The sequence below is a fragment of the Silurus meridionalis genome, chromosome 4 (assembly GCF_014805685.1).
Source record: "Silurus meridionalis isolate SWU-2019-XX chromosome 4, ASM1480568v1, whole genome shotgun sequence".
Classification (NCBI taxonomy): Eukaryota; Metazoa; Chordata; class Actinopteri; order Siluriformes; family Siluridae; genus Silurus; species Silurus meridionalis.
The window spans coordinates 8,288,636-8,310,007 of NC_060887.1; the positions used below are offsets into that span (position 1 = coordinate 8,288,636).

The 21,372-nt window shown below is 37.9% G+C and overlaps 1 protein-coding gene, 1 long non-coding RNA gene and 1 other non-coding gene across 18 annotated transcripts in view; 1 reads left to right on the plus strand and 2 right to left on the minus strand.

The window, feature by feature from the left end:
* The window catches only part of si:ch211-285f17.1 (sickle tail protein), a 76,321-nt gene that overhangs the window by 4,263 nt on the left and 50,686 nt on the right, over window positions 1-21,372 (plus strand). For 9 of the 13 annotated variants that reach the window (XM_046848625.1, XM_046848640.1, XM_046848626.1 and 6 more), the window contains exons 1-2: window positions 2,884-2,959; window positions 6,130-6,419. In XM_046848625.1, the coding sequence (XP_046704581.1) occupies window positions 2,899-2,959; window positions 6,130-6,419 (351 nt within the window). In that variant the 5' untranslated portion in view covers window positions 2,884-2,898. Of the gene's footprint in view, window positions 1-2,883; window positions 2,960-6,129; window positions 6,420-9,525; window positions 9,664-21,372 lie in introns of those variants that run through there. The other 4 variants (XM_046848628.1, XM_046848639.1, XM_046848635.1 and 1 more) reach the window with 4 other exon arrangements.
* Window positions 991-10,143, minus strand: LOC124385340. Of its 4 annotated transcripts, none has more exons than XR_006925726.1 (5): window positions 10,055-10,143; window positions 9,682-9,847; window positions 9,431-9,588; window positions 6,256-6,480; window positions 991-2,892 (listed from the first exon to the last, which is right to left on the minus strand). It is a non-coding gene; the product is annotated as an uncharacterized LOC124385340 (long non-coding RNA). The 4 variants fall into 4 exon arrangements; XR_006925724.1 differs by having other exon boundaries at window positions 9,948-10,118; XR_006925725.1 differs by having other exon boundaries at window positions 991-2,130; window positions 2,842-2,892; window positions 9,682-10,118.
* On the minus strand, window positions 17,401-17,472 carry trnae-uuc. Its single transcript has one exon. It is a non-coding gene; the product is annotated as a tRNA-Glu (tRNA).

Sequence of the window (21,372 nt, forward strand, 5' to 3'; positions counted from 1 at the left end):
CACCTATATATAGGAATTTGACAAAGATTTTTATTTTGAACATAAATAAGCTGCACCTGTCTATAAGCCTATATATATATATATATATATATATATATATATATATATATATATATATATATATATATACATTGAAACTAATGAACTTTACACAGGCTTTAACGAAAGACAGTGTCTGTTACACGGTGTAACGGGTGAAATATGTTGTGTCTCCTTTAAGAGCAGAGCGGAATTTTGGGAATAGCCTGCCGCCGCATTTTTCCCGTATTACTGCATGTGTGTAAACCGAGGAATATGTCCTTATTATTTTCTGATGCTCATTTCTAAGTTTCTTTGACTAAACCGTAGCGCTGTTGCCAAGAAAACTAAAAAAGCACGAGTTTTGGAAACCTGTCTGTGCTTATATGATTTCTGTTGCAACTGGAGTTAGCGAACTCTCCCTTCACCCAGACTCAACGCATTACAACGGCTTGTATCTAAACAGTAGCCTACCAAGAAAGTAATTGTTCACTGTCTTCCTCCTTCCTTTCACAACTATTTCTCTCGAGTTTTTCTTTTGCCATTGTCGTGCGTTGAAAAATTTCCGTGCCGATGTCGTGCAGCTCAGAACACAGGTGAGGTGCGTTTTTTCGTTTCCGTTCGGAAGTTTAATTGGTCTAATGTTATGGGGCTCAGTTTTTTGGCTTGAAGTTTGTGAAACCGGGAAAAACCCAGGAAAAATCCATAGATTAGCCTCTTCGTTGTTTAAGCCGTGGGGTTCAAAACATGGGAAAAAAATAGTGGCTTATAGTCTGAAAAATATGGTAAGCGTTCCCTGGTGGTCTAGTGTTTAGGATGCAACGCTCTCACCGCTGTGGCCCGGGTTCGATCCCCGGTCAGGGAACCGACCCCAGCCATTAGGGTTGCACAAGCCTTAGTGCCGGTCCAAAACCCGGATAAATGGGGAGGGTTGCGTTAGGAAGGGCATCCAGCATAAAAACATGTGCCAAATCAAACATGCGGATGATCCGCTGTGGCGACATCTAACGGGAAAAGCAGAAAGAAAGTTTATTAACAATATAAAGTAAATATCACATACTTCACTTATGTAATGCTACAGTGAAAATAACTGAACAGTATAGTAATGTAGTTAAGGATAATACCTATTTTGTAACATTAAGGTTCAAAACTTTGGCTTAGAAAGTATTTCAGACAGGTCATGTTCAGATAAGCAGCTGAAGTAGCCCATTAGCTTGTTCTAAAAAAAAACTAAAAGTGGATTCAGGCAAAGTGTGTACTAATCCAGAGAGTAAATTGTAACAGAGTTTTAAAAAAATTTAAAAGTTGCTGTAGTCTTTGTTACATAACTGGCATTCTTTGATGCTGATGGCACTCTGATGTGGCTCAGAGGAGATGAGGTCATACACTATATGTACACAATTTTGTTGAACCCTGTATCTTTGTTGAAGATTCGTATGTGCTTTTCGAACATCCTATTCCATATGTAGTCCTCATTTGCTGTTATAATAACCTCCATGTATCTGGGAAGATGAGGTCATTAGTAAAGTCGGATACTAATGTAGGGTGAGGAGGATTAGGGTGCACTCAGCATTCCACTTATTCCCAAAGGTATTAATTAGGGTTGAGGTCAGAGCTCTATAGTAGGCCATTGAAGATCTTCCACTCCAACTAAGTAAACCCTATCTTAATGCAGCTGTTTTTTTGCGCAGGGGCTTTGTCTACCTAAAACTTGTTTGAGTCTCCTAGATTAAGTAAAGGGAAAATTTAATGCAACCACATCCAAAGACATCCTATACAATAGTGTTCCTCCAACATTGTTCTATGAACAAGAACTATGTATGTTCGGATGTCACAATGCTGCAAATTTGTTGGTTAAAACAGCAGCTTTTGAACATAATCATATCTAAATAGTTTATAATTTTATTGTTAAAATGGTTAATTCAAAATACAATCCATTTAGATTTAAATTTACAGAATGGTTAAGTTAATTGCATATTATTTAGTAATCTCCATAATTGGATGATGAAAGAGGAAGGTTCAGTGAGGCAGGAGAAGAATGAGGGTAAGAGAGAGTAGGAACGCTCACCTCTGGTAGTCAGCTGATGAGATTTGAAATTATTGATAAACATTCTGTAAGGAGAAATGGTTTCATCATCCTTGCCATGTATTTTCCAACCTTATCATTATAGAAGACTCACAGCTGGTAAAGATGTATTGACTAATAGGTGTCAATAATTGTAGCACATATATTTAACAAATGTTGTATTTTTAAAAACTGTGGTGTATTTGCAATTTTTTGACATTCATAAGAGAAGTATTTTTGGAATAAAAAAATCTAATGATTAAACATTAAAGACAAATTTTCACAGCTCACATTTACCAAGGGTGCCAAAATTAGTGTGACTATGTATATATGAGCAAAAATCACAAAAGTCCCAAAAATCTTAGACTGGAACATCTTGACTAGAAGGTGAAAATGATACAAAGTTTTATACAATTATAAAATAACAAATACATGTAATATAAATTATATCTCTTTTAAATTATATATCCAGTAAACTAATCTGCGTCTGTCTTTTTCACAGTGCAAGAACTGCCAGACCTTTTTGAAGCACACTTGTTCACAAATGATAGGGGACCAAAGTAGTGGTAAAATGAGTGGGGAGTGAAATAGAGTGAGCTTCTCTAACACCTGTTGGTAAGGGGCTCTTCATTTTATGTTAGGGGACGCTGGGAACACACAGTTTGTGTTGAAACTAAGAGGGTTATTTTTAATACTCTTGCAAGTCATAGTCTGAAAAAACACTTTTGTTATAATGTGATATAAACTGAATATCTTACTTGTAATTATGATCAGACTTTCACTTTCTTCTTCACCATCTCCAAAACTGTCTTGAAATGGAAATACCAAGAAAAAGAGTGGAAGTATTGAAGAGCAGAAGTAACTCCACTGATGAAGGTAATGACTGCTAAAACATGAAGAAGCTTATGTTTTATCCACAAGCTGTTTATTTTATGGCATCTATTTTCAATGGTTCACTTGATCAGCTGTCTAGAACTAGTGTGTGTTGTCTATAAATAGCACTAGGAACATGTTTGCTGTGCTATGACACTAAAAGGCTTGTCAAACACATTAACACCAGAAATGCTGCTTGCAGTAAAAATTGAAATAAATAGTATTACATGATTGCATAAATAGAGTAAAATGTGCTATATTTGAACATTGTTATTAATACCCTTCCTGGGTTTAAAATGCTTGGTTGGTATTGTGCTGGATTTAAAATGCATAGGAATGTGGTGTGTCACATAAAATTTAACAAAACAAATACATTTTCATCTGTTTTTGTACTTTATGAGCAATTTAATCCAATGTAAAATATTTAAATTAAAGCATTCGTATAATACATTATAAGCAAGCATTCCTTTCTCTTTAATGCCTTTCAGGGATATTTATTAATTACTGTCATTCTTCATGCAAGTATAACCCTCAGCTGCCGACTGAAATTCATTTGACACTTAGCTACTTAGCTACTTAGCTACTTTTGCCAAAGAGGGTTGAGAATGCCTGTGAAGTACAGGAGACTGAGATTTGAGATGAAAAAAGAAGGCAGCGTACAAGGACAGCAGGTGAAGTGGGATGTGGCAAAAACTAAGGAAAAAGCTGTATGGATGTTGGAGACTAAGGAAGGAGAAAAGGGTTTGTACAGATTGGCGAGGCAAAGGGACCAAGCTGGGAAGGATGTGCTGCAAGTTAAAACAATAAAGGTTGGAGATGGAAATGCTGACTAGTAATGAGAGTGTGTTGAAAAATGAAGAAAATGAGAGAGAGAAGGTTGGATAAGGTGAAGTGGAACAGGAAGTGGATAGGATTAGTAAGAAGTAAGGAAGTAAGGAAGTGAGAACATTGATTAAGAGGATGAAGTGTGAACATTTGGTTGGACCAGAAGACATACCGGTAGAAGCATGGAGATGTTTAGGAGAGATGCAGTGAAATTTTTCACCAGATTTTGGAAGGTGAGAGGATGCCTGAGGAATAGAGAAGGAGTGTGCTGGTACCGATCTTTAAGAATAAGGGTGATGTACAGACCTGCAGTAACTACAGGGGAATAAAGTTGATCAGTCACACCATGAAGTTATGTGAAAGAGTAGTGGAAGCCAGGCTGAGAGAAGAGGTAACCATCTGTGAGCAACAGTATGGTTTCATGCTGAGGAAGAGCACTAGGAACACAATATTTGAGAATGTTGAAGAACAAGTATAGAGAAGGTCAGAAGGTTGTGTTGTGTGTTTGTGGATCTAGAGAAAGTGTACAACAGGTTGGCAAGTGTGGTATTGTATGAGGAAGTCAGGTGTGGAAAAGAAGTATGTGAGGATGGTGCAGGACATGTATGAGGAAATTTTGACAGCAGTGAAGTGTGAAGTAGGATTGACAGACTGGTTTGAGGAGGATGTGGGACTGCATCAAGGTTTGGCTCTGAGCCCTTTGCTGTTTGCAGTGGTGATAGACAGGTTAAGCGATGAGGTCAGAAAAGATTATGGATTATATAAAGTATTATACTATTTTTATGACTATGATGTTTGCGGATGAAACTGTGATTTGTGGGGAGAGTAGGGAGCAGGTTGAGAAGAACCTGTAGGGGTGGAGGTACATAATGAAGAGAAGGGAAATGAAAGAAAAGAAAAGAGCAAGATAGAGTTCCTGTACATAAATGAATGGGAGGGCAGTGGAATAGAGGTGGTGAAGGTGGAGGAGTTCAGGTACCTGGGGTCAACTGAGTTGTAAAAAGTAATGGAGAGTGTGTTAGAGAAGTGAAGAAAAGAGTCCAGGCAGAGTGGAGTGGGTGGAGAAGAGTGATAGCAGGAGTGATTTGTGATAGAAGGGTATCTGAGAAAGTAAAGAAAGGAAAGTTTATAGGACTGTGGTGAGACCTGTGATGTTGTATGGTTTAGAGACAGTGGCATTGAGTAAAAGACAGGATATGGAGCTGGAGATAGCAGAGCTGAAGATGTTGTTGCTTTCGTTGGGAGTGACGAGGATGGACAGGATTGGAACTGAGTTTATTAGAGGGACAGCACATGTAGGACGTTTTGGAGACAAGATGAGGGAGGCACGATTAAGATGGTTTGGACATGTGCATAGGAGGGACATGGGGTGTATCGGATGGAGAATGCTGAGGATGGAGCCACGAGGGAGGAGGAAAAGAGGAAGACCAAGGAGGAGGTTTATGGATGTGGTGAGACAGATGATCTGCTGTGATGACCCCTAATGGGAAAAACCGAAGAAAAAAAATATTGCCATCAAATAAAAATAGCTGTCACTCCAGCCCCTGTGACCTGCTAGGGGGTACTGCCTGACCTGCTAAGATCACCGCTTTGCCTGTCTGCCCTGTCGAGCAAACCCCCCCCAGCCTTTCAGCTTCCCTGAACCTGCTGCATGACAGAGAACGTCTCAGAGGCTGTCGCTTCATCACATTGGCCAGAAAGCCTGGTTGCCAACCAGATAACTGTCACCAAGAGGCCCGCTCCATGCTTCATCTGGCTTTTTCCGACCCCCAAGGCGTTCTATTTGGTGGCTTTTGGATTTTTGGACAGTTTGTTGGATTCTGTTTTTGTTTTTCCCTGCATTGCTCTGTCTGCTGGCTTTTGACCAGTGTTTTCCCCCTGACTCTTTCTCATTAAAGTATTTTATATTACTCTTTCTGCATCCTGCATTTGTGTCCTTCCTTCCACTCATCATTTCTGAATAAAATCATACTTAGTTTTTCCTAAAAATGGTACATTTCCTCAATTTATACATTTGATATGTTTTCTATGCTTTATTGTGAATAAAATATGGGTTTATGAAATCATTGCATTCTGTTTTTATTCACATTTTACATTTTCCCCAATTTTTTTAGAAATTAGGGTTGTAAATAAACAGCATCTTCATCAGTGTTCAAATATTTATATACATGTTTGTGTATAGGATTGTTTTAGTATGTGATATAAAAATGACAAGATTAAAATGCTAAATAAATGTATTAATCATAGCAAATTCAATAAAGGAAGGTAAAGCACTGTTGAGTTTCAAAACAAACAAACAAAGCCAGTTCCTACAGACTTCATTATAATTCTCTTTTGCTCATTTCTAGAGCATGTAATGGACAAGGTGACATCACTTAAGGACACTGAGCACATACAAAGCAAACAGTCCTCGAGTAGCACTGTGCTGTGTGCCAACGAGTCCAAGCACTGCAAGTTAAGCCAGATGGCTGTACCTTGTTGCCCTATGGTGGGAGGGGCAAGGACCTCACAGCAGATTTTGGCCATGCAGCCCTCAGACTTGGATAAGAAGAGAGATGCCTTTCTGGAGCACCTTAAGCAGAAGTACCCACACCATGCTTCAGTCATTATTAGCCACCAGGAGAGACTTCGAGAGCAGGTACAAGCCTAGAACACACCCCCACCACCTTGTACTTATTTGCTTGCTGGGTTGTTTCTTTCTGTTAAAAAAATTAATAAAAATAGCACTTTGGTAAGAAAGGTGAAGCAATTGTATAAATCAACATTTGTACAATTACACAATATATTTTTCAGATTGCAAGTTGCTAACCATGCATAAAAAATCTATATAAAATATAATACAATATTGTTTTGACAATTTTTGTTTAAAACAAAATACACAGACATTTTGTTTAGTTGTGAAGATATAAGCATCTACAATATATATTTAATTTAATATAGTTTAGTAATTAATTTATATATGCAAAATTAAATATACAAACATTGAAAACAAGGATTTGAACGTAGTAAATCTGCAGTACATCACATCTTATAACAGATAAGTTCATGTTGTTAATGTAGTAGACAAATGCTATGAAAAAAGAATCGAATGGAGAAACGCAGCAAGCTTACAGAATTAAATTTAAAAAAGGAAAAATCTGCATTGATGTACAAATGCATAAACATTTGAGCTGATTGCACAACCTGCGACTGTCCTGATGTTACAAACATACAGTTTACACAATAACACTTTGTTAAACTACACCTTTTTCACATGATGAGGATTCTACAGTTTTGCTTACCGTGCTGATGTTTCACCTTCACCTATGACACCTTTTTTTTTTTTCCATGTGCTTGTGCATCGCTGTGGTGCTTCCATCCCACACAAACTAACATAACTGTCAGGTTACTGTTTTCTTTGTTGCGTTTAATATAAAATGCGCTTATGACTTGGAATGCACACTTTTTTATGCTGCAGGTTGTCCTGTACTCTCCACCATTTCGCTGTGTTATCTTACCATCATGCTAACCCATAATTTGAGCAGCTCAACTAATGGATAATGTCTGTTGTTGACGATGAATCTTTTAATCGATTATTAGCTAATTTATCGATTAGTTGTTGCAGCTTTAGTTTCCACTAAATAGAATGTGGCTGCTAAGATTTGTGTACATCCAGCCACAAAACAATTTGTGAGGTCTACACCACAGTTCACTTTACAATTATGCCCAATGGTGCTTAGTGGGGTTGAGGTCAGGTTAATGTGCAAGCCACTTTAAGTTCTTTCATGCCAATCTCGGCAAAACTATGTCTTAATGGCCATGTTTTGTCTACAGGGGAGTTGTCAATATGGAAGAGGTTTGGTCTAGGCCATTTCGTTCCAGTGAAGGTAAAGAGTAATGCAACAGCTTGACAGATGACTCATCTATGGGTGTGATCATCTGGTGTACATTTCATTGAACAATAAATACATTTGTATTTATTGTTTAACTTCTTTAGCTGTCATTATTTAAAATACACTGAAATAGTAGGATTTCATGGATATCAAACAACTGCAAAAATGTTTTGATTAAAAATGTGTCAAAGTATTAGCTTACCATATTTGTAGTATATTTCCAGTGATATTTAACGTTTTGATATTTGTATATTTTTATAAAAGTAATTTTATCACAATGAGCAAGACTTATTACTATATGAGTAAGAATATAGGTGTGAAGTGTGGCAAAAGAATGTGGCCAAAAAGGAATACAGCTAGAGAATTGCAGAATTAAGATGCATCTTGGGGTCAGAAAATCTCCTAAACTACAATGCCAGGTCACCTATATCACCACATGTTGGTCGGAAGGGTTTCAAGTAAAGCCTCTACTCTCATCTAAAAACATCTAAACTCAAGCATCTTCAGTTTGCCAGACACAAAAGGAACTTGACAATGGAATAGGGTTCTATGGTCAGATAAAACCAAAATAGAGAGGTGTGTTTGTTGCACACAGTGAGGTAGCTATACGAAAAAGTACCTAATGTGGTACTTTTTTTACCTAAGGAGGTTCCTTAATGTTTTGTGGATTTCTTTCCGAGGATAGAGGATTGGATAGAATTGCAGGTATTGTGGACTCAGCAGATATTAAATTAACATCTGACTGCCTCTGCCAGAAAGCTTGAAATGGGCTGTAGTTGGTTCTTCCATCATGACAATAATCAACAATGATAAAAAGGTCCTTCATGTAAGAACTTTTTTCTTGCACATATTAGATACAGTATATATGGTTGATATGAAAATAAAGTAAATTGAGTTGAAGGTGAACTTTTCAGAGATATACACCATGAAAGTGCTTCCAGGTAATAAAAGAAAAGTAAAGCTAAAAAAATATGTAAATGTATGAAGTGGCTTGTGAGGCCACAGCAGGGGGTACTCAGATGGATGCTATTTGTACCTGGCAGTTGCAGTATGAACAGGGGTTGGAAATTAATTTCACACATACACAGTTGATACAGTTTTATTCAAAACTCAAGTTTGACACTGTCAATCTTTTAAAGAGAGTATAAGATGAGATGAAAATGGAAGTAGCCTGGGTGGTCTCTTCGGCCTGATGCCGAAAAAAGAAAAAAAGTAAAGCTGCTACTCCTTTTCTTTTATTGTGAGAACATTATTTGACACAGAGAGCTAATTTCACCAAAATTCTTCACTGCGTGTATATTATATTATATAATATAAGCGTGTATATTATATTATATTTATTATATTATAATGTTATTTGCAAATCTATTAAATATCGTTCATTATTCACTATTATTGGATCATTGTATTTTATGTCTTTGTCCAGTCTATATTAAAATAGGTTTAGTTTACCCAAATACTCATCAGATATTAAAGGAGACGGCTCAGGGGTTGCTCTTGGTACAAAATAATTATTGTTAGAATCACTTTTAGTATTATTTTCTATAAGGTAGTTCTCTCAGAGCAATTGAATACGATTTAGGTATGGTGATGGAATTAGGTATGGTGATGGAATTGCATGTGTCTCAAAAAACACAAAACGTGTTCCAGAATTCAATGATACTTTAAAGAAAACAAGAAGTAAGTGGGGAAAGAATTTTCACTGTGGGATTGAAGGGCAGAACGTAAAACACTGCTCTATCGCCACCATTAGGTCGATCGGGCTCATCTCTCTTACCTGAGCAGCGAGAGGGAGTTTGAGTTATTGGGCAGTCCGGATTTCGGGCTAGTTCCAGCTTGCGGTAACCGCGCATACATGCGCGCGCGCGCTTTCCTCGCGGATTTTCCGGGAACAGGACTCCGGGCGACTGCATGGCGCAGTGATCCACTACGCGTCTGCAATACGAAAGAAAACTTTGAATTCTTAAGGATCATCTGATGAATAATTGTCAAGGTCGTAAAAAAGTTAAGGTAAAGTCAGACTTTTACTTTTGGATATCTTTTAAGGTCGGGTGTGGGCTTTGGCTGGCTGCTAACCGGGGAAGAGGCGGATATTTGGTTTTTGTTGTAGCTGCTGTTAAAGTAATCCGCGCTCCGCTGTTAAAGAGCCAGTGAGGGAGGAGATCCACCAAGCGAGGGATTTGCTGTTTCCGTGCTGGGAGTAAACCGCATACAAAAGCACTTAATTGTATCAAAGATTGCACGGCATAACCTAAAGACATGCAACTTGTTGCTTATTTTTCACGAAAACAAACCTTTGACTAGAGCGGAAAATTACTAAATCGTACACTGTCGTACTAAACAGTGGAAGAACAGTACATTACCAATGGCACCATATGGGCCTGTACTAATGTATGCATACTGTAGTAGTTTTCCAGAGTCTGCGGTCCTTAAACTTCTCAGCTCCGGTGTGCTGCAGTGTTTTGTTTGGGTCGACTATTTAGAATGTACGTTCCTGGGCATTTCCGGTAGTTAGATAAAAGTATTTGGGTACAAATGATTTTCCTACCGAGTATGTCTTCTTACTTTTTTTCTTGTCTACCAACAAAAATCAGAGTAAAACTTTTCAGAGAAAAAATACAGCAAAATGTCTTGTTAGATTTTTTAAAAATCATGATGTACGATGAGTTTTTCGATTAGATGCACGAGTAAAACAAAATGACAAGTTTATGCTGTAACAAATAAGAACAAAAAAATAAATATTTGGACCTCTAGAACATGTAAAATATTGTACAGTGCATATAATGTGAACAGGAGCCAAATGGCATCCATGCTTCTGCACCTACACAGAGATCATCCCCAGTACAGGAGCAGAGCAGCAACCTGGGAGCTACTGTCAACTGTCTGCAACCACACAATGGCTGGAATTAGTCACACAATAGAACAGTCAAAGCTCCAGATAGAAATTAAGCAATGGCAGAGCGTCAGGGCCGGAAAGGTCTTCTCTATTAGCCTACAAGCAATGATTTACATTTTAATATATTTTATTCAATGGATATGTGTTAAATTATTCCCAAAGGTCTATTCTCTTCATTTCATAGCTTTTCTCTCAGTTGTTTATGTTGGAGTTTCTATACAATAATATTTCAGTCATATAGTCAAAGAAATCTGTCTTGAAGTCTTCAGAATCAACAGTGCATGAAAATAAAGCTGTTGTTTTATTCAGTTATATTTCCAGTTGGTGACACTGGGGCCATCTGGCAGGCGTGCATTTTTACGTTACTTGATTAGATGGTCAGAGAGCACACTAGTCAAAGCTTGCAAACTGCATCTGTAACAAACTGCATGAGCTCAGATTTTATAGTTATTGTTTTTGTTTCATTCCACAATAGCTGATAGAGGAGAAGAAATCTATTTCAGATATATTTACAAGGCCGTTTTCAGTAAATTTCCAAAACAGCTGCACAGTAACCTCTCAAAACAGTTGTTAAGCTTTTTCAAGAACCATTTTTTTTTTTTTTTTTTGTTCTTGTAGAATTTATACAAAAACACACAGTTTGCTTTAATTTCATATCCCCAAGTAATCTTGTTCTAAACTTTCGGTTTCTGTAGTCAGAGAACTCAAAAAGTACTACAGAACTGTAGGAAAAACCCAGGGTTATTTAATGAGGTTAATTTTGATACCTTTACCAGATGTAGAATGTCTAATGTATGCGGTGCAGCTGTGGCTGCAGTGAAAGGAAACTTGTTGGATTGTGTCAATTGGGCTTCTTGCTTTAGAAAATGGCATTCATTCTTGCTGCATGAGATACCCGTCTATGATTGTTTTAAGATGTGGACTGATTCAGATAGGACACGACTGAAGACCTAGGTATGAAATGTATTGGCCGCCACTAAAATTGAGTTATGGCAAGTTAGGCTACTGTTTAGTTTGTTGCTGTTATTTTATTGCCTTTTTCAGGAGATATGTTTTTGTGGGGTAATTCGTTTTGAATGATAGTTTTTATACATTAGCCAGGCTGCTGTTGATAGTTTTTATACATTAGCCAGGCTGCTGTTGATAGTTTTTATACATTAGCCAGGCTGCTGTTTCGCAGCCTGATGCTTAATCTTATCTAGCAAGCAAGATTTCTTCTTTGATTATTTGGTGAATTGACAAGATAATCAGATAATCAATAGGAAATTACAGACCCTAGTCTGTATGAAATAGAGCTGTGTAAAATTTAGCAGTGTGGACATGCAGCACCAACACCATTATAAGTACTTGTCAGTGCCTGGAATTGGAGATTACAGTGATGTGCCTCAGCTTGCATTTATGACTCATGCAACACATCTAACAAACACAAAGATGAGAAAATCATTCTTTCTTAACTAATGTATTTTAAATGATAATGATTGATTAACTTTTCCAGTTTTGTGTATGCTACAACTATCACTCAGGTGAATTGGCATCAGTTACTATGCCCAAGCTGAGAGTTCATGGCAGATAAATGTACAGTGAATAGGGATGGGTAAATTCTTTTGTCAGGTTACATTTTATCGTTACCGGTACTTTTTACAATTATGTTATAAATACTCCTCTCTATAATTTGGTGCAAAAATACATGATATGAAAATTCAAGTTATTTCATTGCTGCTAGACTTTAAAAACTAAAGATTATTTATTTTTTTTTTTTTAAATAAAAGGCCAAGCGAGAGAGAGACAGAGAGACAGAGAGAGAGATTTCCTCAGCATACCACAGCACAACATATTTGAATAGATGTGCATAGGAGCCAACAGAATGTAACAGAATTCTGGCATCGCTAGCAATTATTTATTGTCTACTATTCCTGAACCAGCTTGATAAATAAATCTAGGTACCGGTCCATAAAATAACGGTTTTTGGTACCCATCTCTAATAGTGACAGCTAGTTCTGTTGACTTTTGGTACATATTGGTCTCTGTTTAAAATCATTAACAAACTGAGTTGCAAATATTGTCATTAACACATGGTTTCCAACATTAGCATCTATCCACTCTTTTTTCCCCATCTGTCCTGTGGGGTTTCTTCATTACAAGAAAGAATTTAAAAGTAGTGCTTGAAGGTAAAGAATTCATATGCTAATCAAAAACCCCAGTGTATTTTTTTGGTATATCAGATTTGTTTGCCTACTTAATAAAAATAGGAAATAAAACAGTTTTTATTACCACTTTGAGTATTCACTGTTATCATGTTTGGCTCACTGCTTGTTGTCTATGACATTATAACATTATGACTGGTGAAGTGAATAACAGATTCTCTCTTAATTATGGCACCTGTTAGTGGGTGGGATATATTAAGCAGCAATTGAAAGTTTGTGTTAGAAGCTGACAAATTCACAAGGGCCAAATTGTGATGAGCATCTCCATAACTGCAGCTCTGCAGCTCTTGTGGACTGTTCCTAGTCTGCATTGGTCAGCATGTGATATACAGTACAGACCAAAAGTTTGGACACACCTTCTCATTCAAAGAGTTTTCTTTATTTTCATGACTATGAAAATTGTAGATTCACACTGAAGGCATCAAAACTATGAATTAACACATGGAATTATATATGGAATTATATACATAACAAAAAAGTGTGAAACAACTGAAACATGTCATATTGTAGGTTCTTCAAAGTAGCCACCTTTTGCTTTGATTACTGCTTTGCACACTCTTGGCATTCTCTTGATGAGCTTCAAGAGGTAGTCACCTGAAATGGTCTTCCAACAGTCTTGAAGGAGTTCCCCGAGAGATGCTTGGCACTTGTTGGCCCTTTTGCCTTCACTCTGCGGTCCAGCTCACCCCTAAACCATCTCGATTGGGTTCAGGACCGGTGACTGTGGAGGCCAGGTCATCTGGCGCAGCACCCCATCACTCTCCTTCTTGGTCAGATAGCCCTTGATGCCTTCAGTGTGACTCTACAATTTTCATAGTCATGAAAATAAAGAAAACTCTTTGAATGAGAAGGTTTGTCCAAACTATTGGTCTGTACTGTATGTATGCGCTCAGATCATTGCGCACAAAAAAAGACAAAAAGAAAGAAATAAACTATGTTCATATAGGGAGTGATCTTTTTGTACATCGTGGATTTTGATTAAAAGACAAAATCGTGTCTATGAGATTATTATTGTAACATATTATTATATTATATTATTATTATTATTATAGCATATTTGGTCGATTTTTCCCAAGTACAAAGTTCCAGTTTCAGTTTATTGTTTATAAATGCTGTTTTGTTCTATTTAAAAAATGTCCATTGTAATTTCTAACCATGCATTCAAGGTAGGACTCTGCTGTGACACATTTTGACAGCCATCAGCAATATCTATCTTTTTTTGATAATTTCTGGGGTATTTTATCAAAAAATAGAATTTTTCTGTCAAACAGAATCACACATTCCAAAATATCCAGTAATCCTTAATAATATAGCAGTCTCAGAAGACATGTTAATAGCATTTAGGTTTCCACAGTTTCTACAACACACAAAACATTTGCTAAACATGGTGTGCTTTCTGAGATGATGTAATAAAATATCTTAAAGTTTTTCTACCCAAACTCCCTCTATTTCTGTGACTTGAAGCATTTCCATTGATATTTCTATATTATTGTCCATTATTTCTCCGTTATAACTATCCCTCCTTCCTATATATATATATATTATATATATCCCTCTGACTATGTACCGTGGCATCGAGAGAGCACATCGTGTACTCACCCCAAACCCCACTGGTAACAAGAAAGATAAGCCACAGTCAATAATAGTCAAATTCCACCACTACAAAGTTAAAAATGAGGTGTTGTGAAAGGCCTGGGGAAGGAGGAAGGTGTTTTTGAACAAAACACTATTAGTTTAGCTTCGGATTATTCCTTGCGTTTTTGGAGAATTGCTAAACATTATTGCCAAAGCTAATACATAATGATCAGATATGTTTTATACAGCAATGTCAAAGACAATAGTATACGAAGGACATTACAAATTATGAACTATATTAAAAAGAACAGCATTGAAGCACTAGTGATAAGAGTAGATGCTGAAAAAGCATTTGATTTGGTTAATTAGGTTTTTCTTTACAGAGTTTTATATAGATATGGTTGTCATGACACACTTATAAAAACTTTACAATCTCTATATGATGTATATGATGTGCATGGTCACCATTACTTTTCACTTTATATTTGGAACCATTAGCTCAATATATCAGACGGAATGAGGAAATGAAAGAAATTAACAATAAAGGAACAGAACACAAAGTGACATGTTATGCAGATATTCTGATATATTTGGGTCTACTCTTTACCAAAAATGTATCCAGCCATTTGAAGTATTTGGTCATTTATCATGATATAAGGGCAAAACCAACTACTTTCATAAAACTATACCACACCAAACAAAATTAAAAATAGATACCCCTGATATTGCATCTGGAATCTCTAAAATATCTTGGCATCAGCATACCAAAAGATATATTGAATAAAACTATTCTTGCCTATAAATAGTAAAAAATTAAGAAGGATATAGCAAGATGGAACCTAATTCCTTTCTTCAACTTCACTTTACATATTGAGTCAAATAAAATTACTATATAAGAATATAAGAAGAAAATGGTTTTGTCTAATATAATGAAATATAATACATTAGGCAGTTTTGAAGCACTAAAGGAGAAACATTAATTAAAAACACAAAACTTCTATAGATATTTACAGATGCGACACTTTGTGAATATGAAGAACGTGGAATAATTATTTAGAAAAGCATATAATTCAGATTCCGATAGTAAAATTATTTCAGACATATACAAATGTCTGTTGAATCTTAAAACGCACTCGACCTTGTATATTTAAATGAAGTGGGAGAAGGAAGGAGGGATAGTTATAACGGAGAAAGAATGGACAATAATATAGAAATATCAATGGAAATGCTTCAAGTCACAGAAATAGAGGGAGTTTGGGTAGAAAAACTTTAAGATATTTTATTACATCATCTCAGAAAGCACACCATGTTTAGCAAATTTTTTGTGTGTTGTAGAAACTGTGGAAACCTAAATGCAATTAACATGTCTTCTGAGACTGCTATATTATTAAGGATTACTGGATATTTTGGAATGTGTGATTCTGTTTGACAGAAAAATTCTATTTTTTGATAAAATACCCCAGAAACTGTCAAAAAAAGATAGATATTGCTGATGGCTGTCAAAATGTGTCACAGCAGAGTCCTACCTTGAATGCATGGTTAGAAATTACAATGGACATTTTTAAAATAGAGCAAAACAGCATTTATAAACAATAAACTGAAACTGGAACTTTGTACTTGGGAAAAATCGACCAAATATGCTATAATAATAATAATAATAATAATATAATATAATAATATGTTACAATAATAATCTCATAGACACGATTTTGTCTTTTAATCAAAATCCACGATGTACAAAAAGATCACTCCCTATATGAACATAGTTTATTTCTTTCTTTTGTCTTTTTGTGCAATGATCTGAGCGCATACATACAGTACAGACCAAAAGTTTGGACACACCTTCTCATTCAAAGAGTTTTCTTTATTTTCATGACTATGAAAATTGTAGATTCACACTGAAGGCATCAAAACTACTGAAAAAACAACTGAAAAATGTCATATTCTAGGTTAAAAGTAGCCACCTTTTGCTTTGATTACTGCTTTGCACACTCTTGGCATTCTCTTGATGAGCTTCAAGAGGTAGTCACCTGAAATGGTCTTCCAACAGTCTTGAAGGAGTTCCCCGAGAGATGCTTGGCACTTGTTGGCCCTTTTGCCTTCACTCTGCGGTCCAGCTCACCCCTAAACCATCTCGATTGGGTTCAGGACCGGTGACTGTGGAGGCCAGGTCATCTGGCGGAGCACCCCATCACTCTCCTTCTTGGTCAAATAGCCCTTGATGCCTTCAGTGTGAATCTACAATTTTCATAGTCATGAAAATAAAGAAAACTCTTTGAATGAGAAGGTGTGTCCAAACTTTTGGTCTGTACTGTATATAGATGTGTCTCTATATTTTAATGTATTTAGCCCCAGACCATGTCTGCAGCCCCAGACCATGGTGCTACCACCAAGCATGACTGTAGGCAAGAAACAGTTTTCTTGGTTCTCCTCGCCAGGGCATTGCCACACATGCTGGACACCATCTGAGCCAAACAAGTTTATCTTAGTCTCATCAGACCAAAGGACAGGGTTCCAGTAATTCATGCTCTTGGACAGGTTTTCTTTAGCAAATTGTTTGCAGACTTTGTAAGCCTGCTAGCAGTATTGATTCTTTAGCTAGCGCTATGGAGTCAAGATTTTTTATTTGTCACAAATATAGTTATATGCAGGATAAACTTTGCAAAGAAAGAAAGGTTTAAGAAATATGAAAAATGTTGAACCAATAGCGTTAGCCGCTAGACACTTCCTGGTTAGCGGCTAATGCGAGCTCTGTGGATTCTTTAGTGTTTTATGTCCAGCTGCAATTCTGCATATCGAGAGAGTAAATAAATGAAGGATGGAAAAAAAAAAGACATTTGTTAAAGTATGCTGAAATAAGCAGAACAGTTAAATAGATAATATATAGATCTCACACACACACACACACGACCATCTCAATACTTTCTTTCGGCTTCTTCCATTAGGGGTTGCCACAGCGGACCGTCCACATGTTTGATTTGACGCTGGATGCCCTTCCTAACGCAACCCTCCCCATTTATTCGGGCTTAGGACCGGCACTAAGGCCTGTGCAACCCTAATGGCTGGGGTTGGTTCCCTGACCGGGGATCGAACCCGGGCTGCAGCGGTGAAAGCGCCGCATCCTAACCACTAGACCACCAGGGAACCTACACACACGCATCTCAATAAATTTAAATATAATTATAAGGTAGATTTATTTTAGTAATTCAATATAAAAAGTGAAACACACACACAGACTGATATATTTCAAGTGTTTATTTCTTTTCATTTTAATGATTACGGCCTCCAGCTAATGAAATCCCAAAATTCAGTATCTCGGAAAATTAGAATATAACTTAAGTTAAAAAAATAAAATAAAAAATAAGATTAGCAAAGAAATGTTGGACTACTGAAGTATGAATATTGGTCGGGGCTCCCATTGCATGAATTACTGTAGTAGCATGGAGGCCTGGAGGTCTGTGACGCTGATGATGTGTTTTGAAAGCCCAGGTTGCTCTGATAGCGGCCTTCATCTTTTTTTACTTTGTTGGGTCTGGTGTCTCATATCTTCCTCTTCACAATACCCGATAGATTCTCCATGGGGTTCAGGTCTGGGGAGTTTGCTGGCCAGTCAAGCACACCCACACCATGGTCATTTAACCAAATTATTGTGCTTTTGGCAGTGAGGTGCCAAATATTGCTGGAAAATGAAATCAGCATCTCCATAAAGTTGGTCAGCAGAGAGAAGCATGAAGTGCTCTAAAAGTTCCTAGTAGACGGCTGTGCTGACCTTGGACTTGATAAAACACAGTGGACCAACACCAGCAGATGACAAGACTCCCCAAACCACCACTAACTGTGCAAACTTTACACTGGACCTCAAGCACTTTGGATTCTGTGCCTCTCCTTTCTTCTTCCAGACTCCGGGACCTTGATTTCCAAATGAAAAGCAAAATTTCCTTTCATCTGACAAGACGACTTTGGCCCACTGAGCAACAGTGACGTTGTTTCAGGTTCAGGAGTGGCTTGACACAAGGAATGCGTCATTTGTAGCCAATGGATATGTCTGTGCACTGTGGCTCATGAAGCACTGACTCCAGCTGCAGTCCACTCTGTGAATCTCCTCTAAATTTTTGAATTGGCGTTGTTTGACCTTTTTCTACCACAGTTTTTCCTTCCATTCTACTTTCCATTAATGTGCTTGAATACAGCAACTTCTTTCAGCGATGACCTTTTGTGTCTTACCCTCCATGTGCAGGGTGACAATAATCGTCTTATGGACAACTGTCAGTTCAGCAGTCTTTCCCCATGATTGTGCAGCCTGAACCTGAAAAAACCTGAGAAACCTGAAAATTTATTGCAGCCTTATTGCCTGCTAGTGTACTCATTATTAACGTTAATTATTAGTGAAAATCTTTTTTTAGTGACATTAATATGTATTATAAAGTTGCAGGTAGTATGACAGCATGCAAATATATTTGTTGGCCTCAACAATTTTTCAAGACAACCAGAGGAGGTTTTATTACATTTAGAAACGAGGTTGACCGATTGACTGGCTGGCAGTTTTCTTTTTTAATTTTTTTATTAATTGGCATTGATGAACCCTTTGATGAAACCTTGATGCATTGATGAAACCTTTGGCCATATTGTGCTTGGGTCATTACATTTTACCCAAATTAAAAAACATTGATTGCATCAGTACCTTCAGGTTACATAAGTAGTTATAATAAAGAAAAATTATCGTTAGTTGCAGCCAACCCAGCCATTAGGGTTGCACAAGCCAGTACACTGTTAGTGCCGGTCCCAAGCCCTTATAAATGGGGAGGGTTGCTTTAGGAAGGGCATCCAGCATAAAACGTGCCAAAACAAATATGCGGATCACAAATCAGAATTTCATATCGGATTGGTGGAGGCCCGGGTGACCATCGACCGCAACCGGTATCGTTAGCCAACAGGGCACCGGTGGAAGTTGGGCATCTGTTGGCTAAAGGAGGAGAAGGAGAGGAGGAAGATGTCTACAGAGACAGCAGAAAAAGAAGAAAGGGAGGAGAGTGGAGGTGCCGGTTGGTACTTTAAATGTGGGTACTATGACTGGTAAAGGGAGAGAGGTAGCTGATATGATGGAGAGGAGAAAGGTACTGTTGTGTGTTCAGGAGACCAAGTGGAAAGGGAATAAGGCCAGAAACATTGGAGGTGGGTTTAAACAGTTCTATCATGGTATGGATGGAAAGAGAAATGGTGTAGGGGTGATTCTGAAGGAAGAGTACAGTAAGAGTGTAGTGGAGGTGAAGAAAGTTTCTGATAGGGTGATGATTGTGAAGCTGGAAGTTGAAGGGGTGATGATAAATGTCATCAGTGCTTATGCTCCACAAGTGAGCTGTGAAATGGAGGAGAAGGAAAAATTTTGGAGTTTGGTAAGTGGAGCAGACTTTAATGACCATGTAGTTGAAACAGAGGTGATGAGGAGGTGATGGGTAGGTATTGTTTTAAGGAGAGGAATGTGAGCAAATGGTGGTAGATTTTGCTAAAGGGATGGAAATGGCAGTAATGAATACATATTTTAAGATGAAGGAGAATCATAGGGTGATGTATGAGTGGAGGAAGGTGCACACAGGTGGACTATGTTCTATGTAGAAGATGCAACCTGAAGGTGATTGGAGACTGTAAGGTGTTGGTGAGGGACTGTGGAGCTAGACAGCTGATAGCAGATAGTCTGTAGGATGGTTTTGGAGGTGAAGAAGAAGAGGAGAGTGAGGACTAAAAGAAGAATAAGATGGTGGAAACTAAAGGAGGAAGACTGCAGTGTGAGGTTCAGGAAAGTGGTCAGACAGGGGCTCAGTGGTGCTGAAGTTTTGCTGGATGATTGGGCAACTACTGCAGAAGTGATAAGGAAGACAGCTAAAAAGGTACTTGGTGTGACAACTGGAAATAGAACGGAAGAGAAAGAGACATGGTGGTGGAATATGGACGTGCAGGAAAGTATAAGGAGAAAGAGGTTGGCAAAACACAATTGAAATCGACAGAGAAAAAAAAAGTAGGCAGGAGTACAAGGAGATGTGGCAGCAGGTAAAGAGGAATGTGGCAAAAGCCAAGGAAAAGGCATATGAGGTGCTTTATGTGAAGCTGAACACTAAGGAAGGAGAAAAGGATTTATACCAATTGGCCAGACAGAGGGACCGAGCTGGGAAGGATATGATACAAGTTAGAGCAATAAAGGATGGCGATGGAAATGTGTTGACTAGTGACGAGAGTGTGTTGAGAAGATGAAGGAAGTATTTTGAGCAGCTAATGAATGAGATAAATGGGAGAGAGAGAGAGAGAAGGTTGGATGGTGTGGAGATGTGAAGCAGGAAGTGGATAGGATTAGTAAGGAGGAAGTGAGAGCATCTATTAAGAGGATAAAGAGTGGAAAGCCGGTTAGACCAAAACCAGACATACCAGTAGAAGCATGGAGATGTATAGGAGAGATGGCAGTTAAGATTTTAGCCAGGTTATTCTAAGGGAGGGTAAGGGAGATGTGCAGACCTGCAGTAACTACAGGGAAATAAAGTTGATCAGTCATACCATAAAGTTATGGGAAAGAGTAGTGAAAGCCAGGCTGAGAGAAGAGGTGACCATCTGTGAGCAACAGTATGGTTTCATGCTGGGGGAGAGCGCCACAGAAACATTATTTGCTTTGAGAATGTTAATGGAGAAGTATAGAGAAGGTCAGAAGAAGTTGCATTGTGTGTTTTGTGGATTTAGAGAAGGCGTTTGACAGGGTGCAGAGAGAGGAGTTGTGGTATTGTATGAGGAAGTCAGGTGTGTCGGAGAAGTATGTGAGGGTGGTGCAGGACATGTATGAGGACATTGGGACAGCAGCGAAGTGTGCAGTAGGAATGACGGACTGGTTCAAGGTGCAGGTTGGATTGAATGTGTGAGTGGAAGGGCAGTGGAGTGGTGCGGTGCGGTTGCAGGGAGAAAAGGTGAAGAAGGTGGAGTTCAGGTACCCTGGGGTAAACAGTGTAAATTAATGGAGAGTGTGTTAGAAAAGTAAAGAAAAGAGTGCAGGCAGGGTGGAGTGGG